Source organism: Molothrus aeneus, chromosome 18 (genome assembly GCF_037042795.1).
Source record: "Molothrus aeneus isolate 106 chromosome 18, BPBGC_Maene_1.0, whole genome shotgun sequence".
NCBI lineage: Eukaryota > Metazoa > Chordata > Aves > Passeriformes > Icteridae > Molothrus > Molothrus aeneus.
The window spans coordinates 1,168,974-1,186,166 of NC_089663.1; the positions used below are offsets into that span (position 1 = coordinate 1,168,974).

At 56.2% G+C, this 17,193-nt stretch overlaps 1 protein-coding gene across 1 annotated transcript; it reads right to left on the reverse strand.

Moving 5' to 3' along the window:
• Positions 1-11,296: 11,296 nt before the first annotated feature.
• Positions 11,297-17,082, reverse strand: LOC136564480 (uncharacterized). The gene is made up of 11 exons (XM_066562466.1): positions 16,419-17,082; positions 15,873-15,977; positions 14,530-15,216; positions 14,283-14,374; positions 13,894-13,985; positions 13,700-13,769; positions 13,423-13,521; positions 12,821-12,952; positions 12,211-12,359; positions 11,991-12,096; positions 11,297-11,494 (listed from the first exon to the last, which is right to left on the reverse strand). Exons 2-11 carry the CDS (start codon positions 15,877-15,879, stop codon positions 11,297-11,299), a joined length of 1,632 nt encoding a protein of 543 aa, XP_066418563.1. The 5' UTR covers positions 15,880-15,977; positions 16,419-17,082.
• Between the last annotated feature and the right edge of the window lie 111 nt (positions 17,083-17,193).

The window sequence follows — 17,193 nt, forward strand, 5'->3', positions numbered from 1 at the left end:
CAGCTGGAATTCAGTGGAGACAAATGGAAATGGATGCAGACAGGGAAAACACACCCTGGCTCCAAATGGGCCATAATGAGCTCTGAAAATCCCCACTCAGGCAGGAGGGCTGGAGTGATGAGGGACATTTCTGAGGAAATGTCAGCACAGCTCTTTGCAGGGTCAGAAAAATTGGAAAATTGAATGGTGGGGACAGGCAGGGAATGAAAAGAAACTGTCCTGCTAAAACACAGAGGTTCAGCTGCAAGGAGGAAATTTGAGTCTTCCCTGTCCTCATCCCAACTTCCAGAGGCACAGGGCAGAGGATTTACTGAGAGGAGCAACGAGAAAAGAAAACCAGACATTGCTGGGTGCAGAGCTATTAAAGAGAGGCCAAAGGGAATCCCCAAGGCACAGGCAGCTGGAGCCAAGGAATTCTCATCCCTCCAGGCTGGTGCTGCTCTCCAAGGCTGCCCTGAGGACTGCCCACTGTGGTTATTGCTGCTCCAGGGAATGAGAGCCAGGGCAGGAATGTTTGGGATGATCCAGGAGCCAGAGGAGTGCAGAGGTCACAGAAGAACCAGCACATGGAGCCAGCTCCAGGAGCTCTCATTCCAGGCTTGGCCCTGTGTAGCCACGTTTCTCTTCCCAGAGAAAAGCAAGGCACAATTCTTCCCAAAAATATTTCTGGGTTTCACATTCTCTGAACCTCAGAGAAAGGAAAAACACTTCTTATAATTTTCTGTGCCTGTGTTTGTGCCACAGTAGAATGCAATATGGAGATTGTTTACCCACAGTGATGGAGTTTTGTTTCCTTGGCCTCTGAGGGCCAGGTGTGTGTGTGTGTGTGTGTGTGTGTGTGTGTGTCTGTGTCAGGACTGTCACTGACAGTCACGAGAGTCAGCAGTTCAGTGCAGTTGTGTGCAGGGTTGAGTGCTTGGTAGATTCAGTTTAGATGTAAGGTAACATAGTGTAATATAATATAGAATAATATAGTATAATTAAGTTATTAATTAGCCTTCTGATAAGATGGAGTCAGATGCATCATGCTCTCCCCTCATCAGGCCTGTCTGTAAATTCCATAGCCCTGGTGCCTCATCTTCACTGTTGGCTGAGGCTGTCCCAGCTCTGCTTCTCACAGGCACTCAGAATTCATTGTGTTTTCTGTCCAACCATGGGACACTCAGGCTCTGTTTTCACCTTCACTCCTGTCTCAGCTGTGGGCTCAGTCTGGAGCTCAGACTTTCAGACATTCTGAAGGCCAAGTCTTGTGGAGCTCATCCCTGTGGGGCCCGAACTCTTCCTCCTCTCCCCTGCTTCCCATTTTATCCTGATCACCTCTGGCAGAACTTTCCTTCTCACTTCATAGGGACTTTGGAACTCTCCAGGATTTCACAGAATCCCAGAATGGTTTGGGTTGGAAGGGACCTTAAAGCCCATCCAGTGCCACCCCTGCCATGGCAGGGACACCTCCCACTGTCCCAGGCTGCTCCCAGCCCCAGTGTCCAGCCTGGCCTTGGGCACTGCCAGGGATCCAGGGGCAGCCCCAGCTGCTCTGGGCACCCTGTGCCAGGGCCTCAGGCCCTCACAGAGAGGAATTTATTCCCAATATTCCATCTAAACCTTCCTTCCTTCACCTTTAATCCATCCCCTTGTCCTGGTCACTCCCTGCCCCTGTGTCTTTGAAGTTATGACAGGTCCTTAGATCAGAGAACTTGGTAAAAATCTTTAGGAAAGTCAAGTAGATTTATGCCCACTGGATCTCTGGGCCACCTGATCTCCTCCCTTGCTGCCTCCCTCAGAAACTCCAGGGCAAAATCCTGGTTGGATTTCCCAGGAGCTGCTCTCCCCTGCTCCCCAGTTCCCCTCCTTAGTGCAGTTCTACCTCATTTGCACATCACTTTTAATAATCTGCTGCTCCTGGGGCTGCTCAGGAGCATTTTTTCCAATCAAGGTCTCACTGCTTCCTTTCCCTCTGATGGTGAGGAAATGTTAAGTGGGAGCTCTCAGAGCAGAGTTAATGCTGTTAATGGCTCAGCTATTTCACCCTTGGATTCCTCTGGAGCTCTGCAGTGAGCACCACCCGAGTGTCACCATTTATTGTCTCGGGTTGTTTTAGAGCTTCACCCACCCAGACATCCTTGGAGCCACATTTCCTGGCCCCCATCAAGGTTTCCACACTGAGGATTCCTGGAAACTCCTTTTTCCTGGAAACTCCTTTTTCCTGGAAACCTGCAGGTTCTCTTCTGCAGTTTGATCTTCTTCATTCTGCCCTTTGGATTATCCCAGCTTTCTGCTCAGGGGTGTTTGGGACAGAAAATTCCCCTGTAGGGCAATGCCTGAACTTCCAGTGGGCACTGGAGGGATGCAGGGTCCTATGGATGGTGTGGGGGATGATCCTCATGGAGGATCCAGGACTTGAGATCGTGTTATCCATCCACTCCTCCTTCCTCTGCTGCCTCCTTTTTCCTGGGATAACCACTGGGGTAACCCAGATCCTGCAGGAGCAGCAGCCAAATCTTCATGAAGGAGTAATTTTTACATGGGCAGAGAGTGATAGAGCAAGTTTTAAACTAAAAGGGGAGAGATATGGATGGGATATTGGGAATCAGGAATTGTTCCCTGGCAGGGTGGGCAGGCCCTGGCACAGGTGCCCAGAGCAGCTGGGGCTGCCCCTGGATCCCTGGCAGTGCCCAAGGCCAGGCTGGACACTGGGGCTGGGAGCAGCCTGGGACAGTGGGAGGTGTCCCTGCCATGGCAGGGGTGGCACTGGGTGAGTTTTAGGGTCCTTCCCCCCCAGAGCATTCCATGACTCCATGTGCTGCTCACCAGGCAGGGCAGGAGGCAGCAGTGGCCCCTGGCCTTGGCCACTTCCAGGGATTCAGGGGCAGACCCAGGTTCAGCTTCCCCCACATCCCCCTGCTCTCCCCCAGGCAGATCCATATTCTCCTCCATCCTCTTCTCCTCCTTCAAGAGCCTCAGTTGTGCTCCCAAAATCTCCCTGCCCCTGTCCCAGGCTCCCATCTCCCCCAGCCCCTCCCAGCTCAGAGTGCTCCCTGTCTCCCACAGCTGGAATTCAATTCCAGCCTCGGTGAGCATCTCACTGAGGCTTTGGCTGCTTGGTGGAATTTGTATCCAGCAGAAATTGGATTTGCTGTGCTGCTGGAAGCACTTCCTACCTGGGAGAGGGAGCTGTGCCAGCATTAACATTCCTGTCACCGTGTCACCTCACTGAAGGTGCCACTGCTCCCCTGGTGCCTCCCTCCCCCTGCTCTGGAGGTTGGAGCAGCCTCAGGTTTCTCCTTGGCAGCCCCTGAGTGCCAGTGAGGATCAGGATTCATTCCTGCAGTGTTTCACACTTTCCCAGCCCTGTTGTTCCCTTTTTCCAGGTGCACAGGAGCCAGCAATGCCCTGTGCCTCTGGGAGAGGAAACACCTCAGGGAAACACCTGCCCTGTGCTGTAGGATGGGGATCACGGAGGGTGGGGCACAATTCCCTCCTCCTGCTTTGACTCCAAGCAGGATTGAGCTGGGTTAAAGCAGCCTCTGTCCAGCAGGGGTGGCCCAAGAGGTGACAGCAAGGACAGGAATGTGTCCTGCTCTGAAACTCCCAGAGAGGCTGGACATGGCAATCTCCTGGTTTATGGAGGGGATTTTTCCTCAGGTTCCTTTGGCTGTGTGGGGAGGATCCATGTGGAGTTCCCCTGGGATGGAGGGTGTGCTCTGGGCTAAATCTGCTCTGCTCAAACCCACCTGAGAGCAGGGCAAAGCTCCTCTGTTGGAAGTGGTGGATGGGGAGAGACCTGGAAACATGGAAACGCCAGGGAAAGGGGAAAATTGTTCCTTATCCCTCGTTGGGGGTCACAGATGTCCCGTGCTGGGCACTGCCCAGGCTGCCCAGGGAATGGGCACGGCCCCGAGGCTGCCAGAGCTCCAGGAGCCTTTGGGATGGACAGGGTGGGATTGTTGGGGGGTCTGGGCAGGGACAGGGCTGGGCTGGGGGATCCTGGGGGTCCTTTCCAACTCAGGATATTCCATAATTCTATGACAAGGCCAGGCTTAGGCTTTGCCTTTAGGGTGTTCCGCCCAAGGTGTGGATCTCAGACACAGAGTGGGGAAGGATCCTGTGGATCTGAGCCCCGGGAGGAGCCGTTCCTCCACTCCGTGCTCCTGCAGGGATCCCCCGGCTCAGGCTGGCAGAAATCCCAAAGGCGGCGTTTGGGAGGAGCAGCTTTCCCAAGGAGAGGGAGCCTGGCACCTTCGGGATGTGCCAGGAACGCTCTATCAGGCCCAGCTGTGCCCAGCCAAAGCCATCCCGCGGCATCCAGCGGTGCCCTGGGCCTGCACATCTGGATCGCGCCGCTCTGGGAGGAGGAAACCCCTCGGGTGTCCAGGGAAGCGGGAGCCGCTGGGCTTTTATCCCATCCGCGGCTTCCCGAGCGTTGTGCGGAGCGCAGTTGCCATCTAGTGGGACAGAGCATCCCTGCAGAGCATCCCTGCCCCGCAGCCGGAATCCCCGAAAGGAAAAGCTTCCACCGAACCCTCGGGAGCAGCCCCGAGCCTCCAATGTCACAGACATCTTTGATGGAAAATCCTTTCCTTGGGATTTTTTCTCCTGAGAAGCTGAGAGGCCTCAGGAACCAAATGTAACCAATGGTTATCTGCTGCTGCGGAATGCAACAGGTGCATCTGGGATTGGTCTCATGTGCTTGTTTCTAATTCATGGCCAATCACAGCCCAGCTCTCTCGGACTCTGGTCAGTCACAAGATTTCCTTTCCTTTCCTTTCCTTTCCTTTCCTTTCCTTTCCTTTCCTTTCCTTTCCTTTCCTTTCCTTTCCTTTCCTTTCCTTTCCTTTCCTTTCCTTTCCTTTCCTTTCCTTTCCTTTCCTTTCCTTTCCCTTTTCTTTTAGTATAGTTTTAGTGTATAATTTTCTTTTAGTATAATATATATCATCAAATAATAAACCAGCCTCCTGAAACACGGAGTCAGATCCCCGTCTCTCCCCTCGTCCTGGGACCCCTGGGAACGCCACCACAATCCCACAAGGTGCCGCCACTCTCCAGCTGCAAACTGTGGAGATGTCAGCGTTCAGGAGCTCATAACCACAGAATGAGGACATGCAGGTGCTTTTATTGAGAGCTCTGGGTGTCAGGGGACACAGACCCAAACCTGACCCGCCATGGGTTCGGGAGGAACATGTTTTATATTCTATTTGTGAAGAAAGACACAAGAGAACTGTTTTCTTGTGGAGAAGTCTCCATAACATTTACAAGAGGGACTTCTCTCCCTAAGTGAACTGGAGAAAGACTATTTTAGAGGTGGTAAACTGAAATTTTAGGTTTTGTTTCTTTACACAGTCTTTATATTCTAAAATTATATTCTATCATTATATAATCTATATAACAATATAGATTATCATTTATATTACAATATATTTATATTCTATCATTATATAAGGTACATATTAATTATTAAACTCACATTGTTCTATTGTATACATTGATTTCATCCAAGCATGGGTTTCTGGTGATCCCCCTCAAACCCTTGAACACAGTTTCTCATGATTCTTTCTCACAATTAAACAGTAATTATATCTAATTACTAAGCAATCATCACATCTAACAATCATATCATTTATCACATACTGGTTACACAGGTGCAGTTTCACATGATCCAGCAAACACAAGGCCTAACATTCCCCAGGCCTACCTTTAACATTTTCCCAGGCCCTACTAAGCCTAAGAGTTTCTTTCTAATTCCCCAAATTTTCTATTATTTTAAAATAATAAACCCTATCAGAGAGACTCAATGCCCAGTTTTAACCCCGGCCTTGCTTTTAGCCCCAAACTTGCTTTTATCCCACTGATTTTAGGTATGATAGATCCTGTGTGTGTGGCCATGGGAAGGAAAACGTCACAGGATGCTGTTCGGGGAATTTTCTGCCTCTCTGGGACTTGGTTTGGGCTCTGAGCTGCAGCTCCAGTGCAGTCACTGCAGAGCTGTTCTGACTCCTTCCCTAATTGCCAGATTTTCCAGGCAGCTCCTACAGAAATCAGCAGCACACAAAGGGTGCTCCCCTGAGCCTCAGGGTGGGACCCCTCCCTAAACACCCCAAAATTCCCCCAAACACCCCCAAAGGTGCTCAGGCTGCAATTCCTGATGGGAATCCCACAGCTCTGCCTTCTGTGAGTATCCACATTTAGAAAAGGTTTGGCAGATGTTAAACTCACTCACCTGTGTCCAGTCAGCACCAGGAATTCTCCAGGGTTTCACAGAACCATGGAATGGTTTGGGTGGGAAGGGACCTCAAATCCCACCCAGTCCCACCCTTGCCAAGGGCAGGGGCAACTTCCAATTTTGTGAAGTGGTTTTGGTTCTCCAGTTTGAGATTTCACCAATTTTGAGATTTCCCAGCCAAAGCACCAAAGAGTGTGGTGGGTTCAGTGCTGGCCAACCCCAGTGCACAACTTCCTGCTGTGAGACAGGATTAGGAGAAAGGCAAAGCAGGCTCAAAACTTTAAAAGGTATAAAGAAAAATTTATTAACAATAACTAAAAGGAAGAAGTAATAAGAATCAGAACAAAACCTTCGGAGCACTTCTCTTCCCCCACAACCTTTCCTTTCTCACTGACAATGTAAAGAAATAAAACCTAAAATTTCAGTTTCCCACCTCTAGAACAGCTTTCTTCAGTTCACTTGGGGAGAGAAGTCCCTCTGGGAAATGTTATGGAGACTTCTCCACAAGAGGAAAAAAACCAGTTCTCTCATGGCTCTCTCACAAACAGCAGCTGCCCAGGAAATCTGCAATTCTGCAAAAAGTCCCTCCCATTTTCACAGTTTTTCCTACATCTGTGTTTATGGGCCATGTCAACTTATGGGGCACAGTTTTAAAGGTGAGCTGTTCAAAGGCAAAGGTTCTCATTATCTATTTCCAAAATCATCTTCATCCCTGGGAACAGAGATCTTCTTCCTCTCTCCCTGGGGGCACAGGGTCTTCATCCCTCTTCTTTCTCTGTTCAAACTTCTCATGGGATCACAGCCACTTCAGCATCTGCTTACTCTAGCACAGAGGCCTTTGCTCATATCTACAATTTGAACACTTCCATCTCCCCACAGTTTCATGTGTTATAGGGAAGAAAAGTCCTTTCTCCATAGCTTACAGGAGGATTTCAGCCCCAAAATCAAGGCAGCTCCTCATCCCTCCCATCTGGGACTTCTTCCTCACTGCCCTCAATGTCTCCATGCTGCTCCTTCACACGCTGGCATCCCGTTCCTTCCTCTCACTCGAGGGAGGATGGAAGCACTGAAATTGCCCATTAAAAACTGGCTGTGAGGCCCTGCTTTGGGAAGGGAAGGGCACCAGGATCTCCCAAACTGCTCCATTTGTTGGCTCCAAACCCCTTCCACTCTCCCAGGCCCTCCCTGCCTGGCTTTTCCATGGCTCATTCCCAGATTTCTCCCAGTCCTGCTCAAACCCAGCCCTGTGTCCTGGTTTGGTGGCAATGTTGCTGTAAAAGAGATCTTCCTCTCCAGGTTCCATGAAATGAATTTTTTCTTATTTCCACATGTTTTTTAATTTATTCTCCCATTTTCCCCTCAACTTCTTCAGACTTTCTCCCTTTTTTTCAGTAAAGTATAGAAAAGGTTTTTTCCAGATTTCACCTTTTTTTTTTTGCTTTACTTTTTCCTGGGGGAAAAGTGAAAGGATTTTTCCCCTATTCCTTCCCTCTGGGATTGGGAAGTGGGGTGATTTCCCTGCTCTGCTTCTCCCTGGCTGTCAAAATCCTTAATCCCAGCAGGGCAGCAAAACTTTCATCTCCTTTCTTAGAATTCATCCCCCAACACAATGGTGGCAGATATTGCTTTTTGTTTCTCTTATTTCTTTCCCAACATTTTCCATCTTTTCCATGTGACTTCAGTGGTTTCCTTTTGGTTTTATTTCCTTTTTCCATTCAGTTTTCCATCCAGTTCCTCACATCAACCAAGTGGAAAAAGATTTTCTTTGCTCCTGCTTGGGTGGGTTTGCTTTGGGTTTTTTTTCCTCTTATTCTTTCCACAAGGGATGAAAAAACATTCCTGAGTGGACGACCTAAATCCCATCCCATTCCACCCCTGCCATGGGCAGGGACAGCTTCCACCCTCCCAGGGTGCTCCAAGCCAAATCCAGCCTGGCCTTGGGCACTTCCAGGGATGGGCAGCACATCCAGGATCAGCCAATGGTGAATCTCCTCCTTTTCCCCCCTTATCATCCCAATTTTCCCAGGAAAAGTGGGAATTTCTCACCATGGGCACAATTAGCTGGGAGCATCTGTGGAGAATGGGAATGAGAGGAAAACCCCAATAATTGGCTGCCAGAGCCATAAATGATGGCAGGGTTTGTTCAGTGCGAGTACAAAATGCATCTAATAAATTTAATTATGCTGGAATTAAGAGAATTAATTGGCCCTGCTTAATGAGCAATAATGGTCAAGGACTGAACAGCAATCCCAGCCATTCCATGGAAATGATGGGATTTCAACAAAATACCCTCCTTATGGAGCAGGGCTCCTTAGGGAGGGGCAGCCTGAGGAGAGGAAGGACTGGGATTCCCTAGGCTGGGTGGGAATTTTTGCTGTGGGACCACCAAAATCCCTTTCCAAGCAGAGTTCGTTCCCCTCTGGAGTAAAATACTCGTTACAAAATGTCTTAAAATGGGAATAAAGGCCCTGCAGGAGCAACACCCTACAGGAATTCATGGGTTAGGAAAAGACAGCAAATGCACCATTAGTTCAGCACTGCTGCACCCTCATTACTGTGGGTAATAATTAACCAGGAGAATAAAAAGCTCTTTTCCAGGCTGATATTGCCTTGGGATGGCAGGAATTAATGAGCAGTGGTCACTATCCCTCCCTAAACCCACCCTGTTACCTGTGGCATGGCTGGAGTTCATCATCACCCCAAGGAATCGAGGTGATGAACCAGGATTGCCCAGGAAAAGTGGGAATTTGGGAGGTTTGTTTTCATTTGGGGCTGATGAGGCTGCTCCCAGCCCCAGTGTCCAGCCTGGCCTTGGGCACTGCCAGGGATCCAGGGGCAGCCCCAGCTGCTCTGGGCACCTGTGCCAGGGCCTGCCCACCCTGCCAGGGAACAATTCCTGATTCCCAAGATCCCATCCATCCCTGCCCTCTGGCAGTGGGAGCCATTCCCTGTGTCCTGTCCCTCCATCCCTTGTCCCCAGTCCCTCTGCAGCTCTCCTGGAGCCCCTTTAGGCCCTGCAAGGGGCTCTGAGGTGTCCCTGGAGCCTTCTCCTCTCCAGGTGAGCACCCCCAGCTCTCCCAGCCTGGCTCCAGAGCAGAAGATGAGGAATTCCCAGCTGTTTTGCTGTTTTGCTGTTTTGCTGTTTTCAGCAGCCCCTCCCTTGGCCAGGGAGCAAAGCCATCCCTGGGACCCTCTGGGTGGCTCCAGAGCAAAGCAGAGGCTGCAGGTGCCCAGGCTGAGACATTCCAGCTGCATCCCAGGGTCAAAAATAGCAAAAATAGCAGTGGAGAAAGGTGAATTCATGGATATTTGTAAAAGTCTGACTCCATCTGCTGCCTCGTGCCTGCCTCAGAGGCTCCTCTCAGGGAAGTGTTCCATTGATTCCAAAATCCCAAAGGCACCACAGGGCTGTAAAACTCCATCCCAAGAGCATTCCCAGCTCACTTCCCATTGGAAGGGACACATCCCACCCCAGAATCAAACCAAGCAAAAGATCTCCACTAAATCACATCTTTTTTATCCTTCCTTTTCCCTGGGGAATAACTTCAGGTTCTTGAGGCAATGGGAAGACTCCAAAGGATCCAGGACCCTGCACATTGACCTGGACCAGACACCAGGACCCTGCACCCTAAAATTGGGCACCCAACCCTATCTGGGACCCTGCACCCCAAAACTGGGTCCCTGCACCCCAAAACTGGATCCCTGCACTGTCTGGGTCCCTGCCCCACCACCCCAGAGGTGTCCCCAGCATTCCCTGGTGACATCCTGAGGGGACACCTGGGACTCAGACAAGGTAGAAAATCCCCCAGGGTGAAATCCTGGCTGTGAACATTCTGGGATTTAGGAACCATTCATGGATTTGGGAATCTCCTGCTGAAGGATCAGGTTTGTGTCCCTTAGTGTCACCCACATGTCCAGGAGCCCTGAGGAGGGCAGAGACACTCCTGGAGCCCTGCAAACATTTGGGGTTTCATTAAAAGCTCTGTATAAAAATGTGTTTGTGGCACTGCTCTGGTTGTGAAACTTAAAAGGAAAATAATAAATCCTGACCTTCAGCCAGGGCTCAACTGAGCATCCTGGGGGATTCCAGATTTTCCCTGATCCCACATTGCAGAAAAACATAAGAAAGCTCACTTTTATTTTCATTGGAAAGGAAGCACACAGATACTTCAATCCTCATCCCTCCCTCCCCCTGGAACAAGGCACAGCAATAAAATCCTGCAAGAAATTCCCATTTCCCCCTTTTCACTCTCCTTGGATGTTCTCCTGCAATGAAAACCAGCATTTCCCAAGGAGATCTGCCCAGAGTGAGGAATGGGTTTCTCCTTTTCCAAATTAAATAAAAGCATCCAAACAGAACAATTTCCTTGGAGTTTTTCCATTAAACCTCTCTGTTCCAGGGTCAGCCATCCCAGCCTGGGCAGATCCCACTGGTGCCAGGGCACTTGGCAGCTCCAAGATCCCTCACAACCTTGTGGTGTTTCTCAAGGAATTTGCAGGAGCTTGGAATTCCATAACTGGGACCTCAGTGTGCAGGTAGGAAACTCAGAATCATGGAATCATTCAGGCTGGAAAAGACCTCCAAGGTCATCCAGTCCAACCTTTGACCAAATCCCACTAAACCCCATCCCAAAGTGCCACATGGACCTGTTTTATGGACACTTCCAGGGATGGTGATTCCACCACTTCCCTGAGCAGCCTGGGCCAGTGCTTCACCTCCTTTTCAGCTTGGATTTTTTCCCAAATATCCAACTGGTATCCTCATGGTGGAGCAGAAAAGGAAATGTCACCTCCAGCCTGTCCCTGCTCTGTCCCAGAGCGGGAGATGGGAGCAGAGGAGGAGCTGCAGGGTGGGGAGAGGATGTGGGAGCCCCGAGCCTGATCCAGGCAGGCTCTGCAGAGGCTTCCAGGGATTCCATGGCCGTCCCTCCTGATTCCCCCGGGATCCACAAAGGCCCTGGGCTCTGCTGGAGGCACGGACTGATGGTGGTGGGACCTGCCTGAGGCCACAGCCCCACAGCAGGGCTGCTCCCAGCAGGAATTGTGCTCCACACTGGAGCCCCCCTTGCTCCCCTGGGATCAGCAGCGGGGCTGGGGCACAGGGGGAGCCCCCAGGCCGGGCTGTGCCCCCGGGGCAGGGGGGGTCCCTGGGCTCTGGGCCTGCTCCAGCTGCAGCTCCTGGAGGCGGTGCTGGAGGCGCTGCAGGAGCCCCGGGGAGCCCCGGCCGGGCTGGGGGAGCCCAGGGATGGAGGCAGGGTGGGGACATTCCCTCTGTCCCTGCACAGGAGAGGGAAAGGGCAGGTCAGCCCAGGGCTGGGAGCTCCAGGAGGACCCTGCCCACACATTCCTGGCTCCTCGTGCCCTGGAGCTCAGCCACGGACACGGGGGGCAGCTGCAGTGGCAGGACACACACACAGTGTCACTGATGGACATTTCACCAGGCAGAGACGGACACGGAGCCTCTGGAGGGGATCTGGGGGTCCCCGAGGCTCTCTGAGACCGCAGCCCCCTGAGGCCTGTCCCCCTGAACCCCAGCCCAGCCTCGGGGCAGGACCTGCGGCCTCATTCACCTGCGTCAGGGGCTCCCTCCCACAGGGGCTGCTGGAGCCTTCTGTGGCTGCCGCCTCTGCTCCCCCTCCTGCACAGGGACACAAACACGGCTGGCCCCACGCCCTGCAGAGGGGCTGCCATTGCCCCGGGGGTGACAATGGGGGCTCCTCCACGGGCTGATGCTGTCACGGACCCCATGTCCTCCCTCCCAGCCCCAGATCACCTCCTTCCTCTGCCCGGCGGCTCCCAGGGCTCCCTCCAGGCTCTGCCACTGCCCGAGGCGCCGCTGGATTTGCTGCCGGAGCCCCCGCAGGACGTGGAGAGCGCGGCTGGGGAGGGCAGGGATGAGCGGCAGGGGACAGGGACGGGACAGGGAGGGGACAGGGAGGGAGGGGTCGCCCGAGTGGGACCCCCTGTCCCCCTGGGCAGCTCCCTGCACCCACCTGAGGGCTGCCGGCGAGGGCCCCGGTGCCAGGGCAGTGCCGGGGCGGGGGCCGTGTCCCCGGGGAGCCACCGGGGGGTTCCCCAGGGCCGCGGAGCCCCCGGCCCGGCTCGGGCGATGCTCCCGCCGGGCGCTGCTGCCGGGCAGCTCCTGGAGGGGCAAGGACAGGGATCAGGGCAGCTCTGCCCCCCAGCCCGCCCAGCCGCTCCAGGGGCAGCTTCGGAGCCAGCTCAGAGCTCCCAGGGACATCCGGAGCCCCCCAGGCTGAGCAGAGGTTTGGAAGGAGCAGAACAAGCACAGAGACCCCCGGGGGTCCCTCCTGTGTCCCTGAGCCACCCCCAGGGCAGTCCGTGCCCCCGACAGCAATGTCCCCAGCAGCCCCTCTCCTCTGGGTGGCCTCAGAGGAGCAGCACATCTGGGCTGCTGTGCCCCCCTGACCGATCTCCAGCACAGCCCCGGCTCCGGGCTGGCTGTGTCCCGGCCTTCCCTTCCCTTCCCTTCCCTTCCCTTCCCTTCCCTTCCCTTCCCTTCCCTTCCCTTCCCTTCCCTTCCCTTCCCTTCCCTTCCCTTCCCTTCCCTTCCCTTCCCTTTCCGTCCCTTCCCTCCCGGACCTGTTCCATGGCCTCCCGGAGCAGCCGCAGGCTCTGGGCCCGGTCCCTCTGGAGCAGCCCCTGCAGGCGGTGCAGGACCCGCAGCCGCTGCCGCAGGAGGGAGCAGCTGCCCCGCTCCAGCTCCCGCAGCCTCTGCAGGACAAGCGGAGTCACCCTGGGCTGCCCAGGGCCACCCCGCAGCCCTGGAGGGCTCTTCCCAAGGGCGGTGTCCGGGCAGGATCCCGGCCTTGCTGTCCATTGCTGGGTCGGTGCCCAGGAATTCTCCAGCCCTGCCTGTTTCTCTGTCCTTCCCAACATTCCAGCTCTCCTCCCTCTGCCGGGGCTCTCCAGGGACCCTCTGAGCTGCAGACAGTGACCCCAGGCTGCCTATTGACACAAGGGTGGTTTTCCCAACAAATTCTTCTCCTAAAAGCCTCCGTCCCTCAATAAACGCCCCCTGTGGATAAATCCAGCTGGGCTCTTTAGGAATTTGGGCGGCAGGAATGTTTCCCATGGGATGCTGGGCAAGGGACTGAGCTGTGGCAGGCTGTGATGTGTGTGCTCCTTCCCACGGCCCCTCCGGTGTGATCCTGGCGCCTCTGGAAAACCAGGAGTGCTCTGACCTCCAGCAGCTCCAGTTTCTCTTCTTGTAGAGTTGTTATTTTCCTTCTGTCCTTGTCCAGCTGCTCCTGGCCCACACGGGCTCCCTGCCCCTGCCAAGACTGCAAAAACCTCCTCTTTTCCCATTCCCACACCTTTGCCTCTTCCGGGAGCCGGCTCTGGCCCTCCCATCACCCCAGGAGCAGCAAAGCAGAGCCAGAGCAGCCGCCCCAGCCTGTCCCTGCCACCTGCAGCAGTGCCAGCCCAACCCCTGCTTGTGCCACCCCGAGGTCACCTCACCACGCTCTGCAGGTCCGTGTGGCACCGGTGACGGGTGTCCCGGGTGTGTCCCAGCAGTGCCAGGCCAGTCCTGTGCCAGGGACACCGTCACCCACACCCCCAGCTCTGCCCTCAGGGCGCCCATCCCCTCCTGGCCTTCCAGGGCCACCTCCTGCTCCAGCCTGGGTGCAGGAGCCATCCTTGGAGCCCCATACCTGTCTCTGTCCCCTTGGCTCCAGGGCCTGGCACCAGATCCCAGCTCTCGTGTCCCCTCATGGCTCCTCCTCAGAGGCTGCCCCGCCAGCCCCTGGCATCCAACACTGGGGTTACAATCCCATTTCCCCCTTTCCATTGCATTTCCTCGTGCATTCCCGGGGCCACCACGTGGGACACAAGGGCCAGTGCCAAGCTCGGTGTCCTGGCCCCTCGGTGTCCTGCTGCTCTCCAGATCCCAGCTGGAAGCAGAGCCAGGAGCATCCCTGCCTCCATTCCTGCCCCCACCAATGCATCCTGTCCCAGCTGGGGCTGTGCCCATGGCAGACCCCAAACCCCAGACCCCAGACCCCAAACCCCAGACCCCAGACCCCAGACCCCAGGGCTGTACCTTGCAGGGCAGTTCCCCTTTCTTGTCCCCTCGCAGCCCTGGGGACACAGGTGACCTCCATGTCCGGGGAGCTCCCACGGCTGTGCCAGCACCTGCGGGGGAAATGGCATTTGGGGAGGGAGGAGCCACAAACGCACAGAAACCCCACAGGCAGCCGGGGCTGGTCCCTGCCACCGTGTCCCTTGCCCTGGCTGTCCCTTCCCCTGCCTGTCACAGCCCCGCAGCCCCAGGGCCAGCCCGGACTCACTCCTGCTGCTGGCGGCTCCTTCCGTGTCCATGGCAGCCACACTGAAGGTGACATTCCTTCCATGTCCCCAGAGAGCCGGTGGTGGCCCCAGGGCGGGATGTCCCCTGGTTGTGGCCCTGCCGGCCCTGGGAGCGCTGCTGCCGGGAGCTCCTGTCCTTGCCCCAGGCCTGCTCCTGCCAGCAGCGATCCCTGCAGCGATCCAGGGGTGCCCAGCTGTGCCCAGCAGCTCCCCACGGGCACGGTCCCCGTGTCCCAGCGCTGGCTGGGCAGGGGGGCCCGGCCAGGGGACCCCCCAGGGCACCTCCCCATGGCTCTGGCTCAGGCTCAGGCGGGAGATGCTCGCTCCCAGGGACTCCAGGCTGCTCCGGGATGCAGAGCTGTCCTGCCGGGGGGCTCTGCCCGCCCCCATGGCCGTGTCCGAGCTTCTCCCTGCGGGGAACAAGGGCTCGTCCTGCCCGGGATGAGCTCCTGCCCTGGGGACATCCCCAGCAGGCTCCTGCTGGCACAGCAGCGGCTCCACCATCGCCTCCCAAAAGCTGGCAGCGAAATCCTCGGTGCAGACGGAGCTGGAGCTGCTGCAGCGGCCCGGGCGGGGCCGGGAGCCCGGGGGCTGAGCCCAGCCGGGCTCCTCTTCCCGTGGGACAGGGCTGCCACCCCGGGCACAGCCGGCACGGCGTCCTGCCAGCTCTGTGGGGACAGCAGAGCCATGAGCCCACCCCAGTGGGAAGGAGCCATCCCATCCTGCTGGATCTGAGCCACCTGGGAGGGGCTGGCAATGCCTGTTCTTATCGGGGAGCACCAAAGCACCGACACCAAACACATCCCACCCTCTGCTGCAAGACCCCCAACCGCCTCCAGCTGGAGGAGCCACAATATCATCCTTATTTTCATTTTAAACCAGGGGCATTGTTGACCTTGATGCTCCCATGGTCGGGAGGGGCAGTGCCAGGGAGGGCTGGCAGCATCCAGGATGGGGCAGGGATGGTGTCAGCTCCTCCCACGGAGGAATTTTCCCTAATATCCAATCTAAACCTGCCCTGGCCCAGCCTGAGGCCGTTCCCTCTGCTCCTGTCCCTGTTCCCTGGGAGCACAGCCCGACCCCCCTGGCTGTCCCCTCCTGGCAGGAGCTGTGCAGAGCCACAAGGGCCCCCTGAGGCTCCTTTGCTCCAGGCTGAGCCCCTGCCCAGCTCCCTCAGCCTCTCCTGGGGCTCCAGCCCCTTCCTAGCTCCCTGAACCTCTGCTCCATCACCATTCCCAGCCAAGCACTGCTCTGCAGAACTGGCAGAGGGGGTTGGGGGGCCAAGCAGAGCTGAGGAAGCCCCGAGTGCCCCGTGCCCACTCACCGGCCATGGCAGGACCTTGCTGGGAAGGATGGGGAGGATGGGGAGGATGGGGAGGATGGCACCGCCCCTGCTGCCACCAGCGCTCAGCACAGCCACACCCGGGAGCTGCAGGGAATGGAACAGGGAATGGGGCAGGGAATGGGACAGGGAATGGGGGAGGGAATGGGGCAGGGAATGGGACAGGGAATGGGGAAGGGAATGGGGCAGGGAATGGGACAGGGAATGGGGCAGGGAATGGGGCAGGGAATGGGGCAGGGAATGGGGAAGGGAATGGGGCAGGGAATGGGGCAGGGAATGGGGAAGGGAATAGGGAAGGGAATGGGGCAGGGAATGGGGCAGGGAATGAGGCAGGGAATGGGGAAGGGAATGGGGCAGGGAATGGAACAGGGAATGGGGCAGGGAATGGGGCAGGGAATGGGGAAGGGAATGGGGCACTGCCAGATGTGTTCACTGGGAGGACAAGGCAGGAGCACCCCAGGGCTGGTGCTGCAGCTGCCCCCCCACATCTGAGCCCCGTAAAGGAACCCCCCTTCCCACACCCCACACCTGGATTTCAGGTTTCATCAGCAGGGTCCAGATCCAGGATCCTGGAAGCCCTGGGCTCCAGGGCTGCAGAGAGGAGGAGAGAAGCGCTGAGGGTCTCAAAGCCCTTGGGCTGGGCCTGAAATCCCCAGGGGGGCTCTGCAGCGGGGCCAGGCAGGGCAGGAACCACCCTGGGCTCCCAAACCACTGCACGCTGAGGGGGATGGGGCAAAGGTGCCAGAGCAAAGGTGAGCTGGGCCAGGTGTGCTGGGCCAGCTGTGCTGATCTAGGTGTGCTGGGCCAGGTGTGCTGGGCCAGGTGTGCTGGGCCAGGTGTGCTGATCCAGGTGTGCTGGGCCAGGTGTGCTGATCCAGCTGTGCTGATCCAGGTGTGCTGATCCAGGTGTGCTCGGCCAGCTGTGCCAATCCAGGTGTGCTGGGCCAGGTGTGCTGATCCAGCTGTGCTGATCCAGGTGTGCTGATCCAGGTGTGCTGCGCCAGGTGAGCTGGTCCAGGTGAGCTGATCCAGGTGTGCTGATCCAGGTGTGCTGGGCCAGTTGTGCTGGGCCAGCTGTGCTGGGCCAGGGCTCAGTGAAGGTGCTGAGACTGACACAAGCCCAGCCCGGCCCCGCCGCCCCGGAGCTGCGGTGCCAGGGGTGATGGCGCCGGGGGCTGCCCTTCCTTAAAGCCGGGACATCGGCCCTGGAGCTGCCCTCGGGAGCTGCAGGTGCCCGGGGCCCCCCGGGCGCTCAGGGAGGGTCGCAGGGCCGGGGTCCCCCCAGGGCAGCCCCGACTCACCT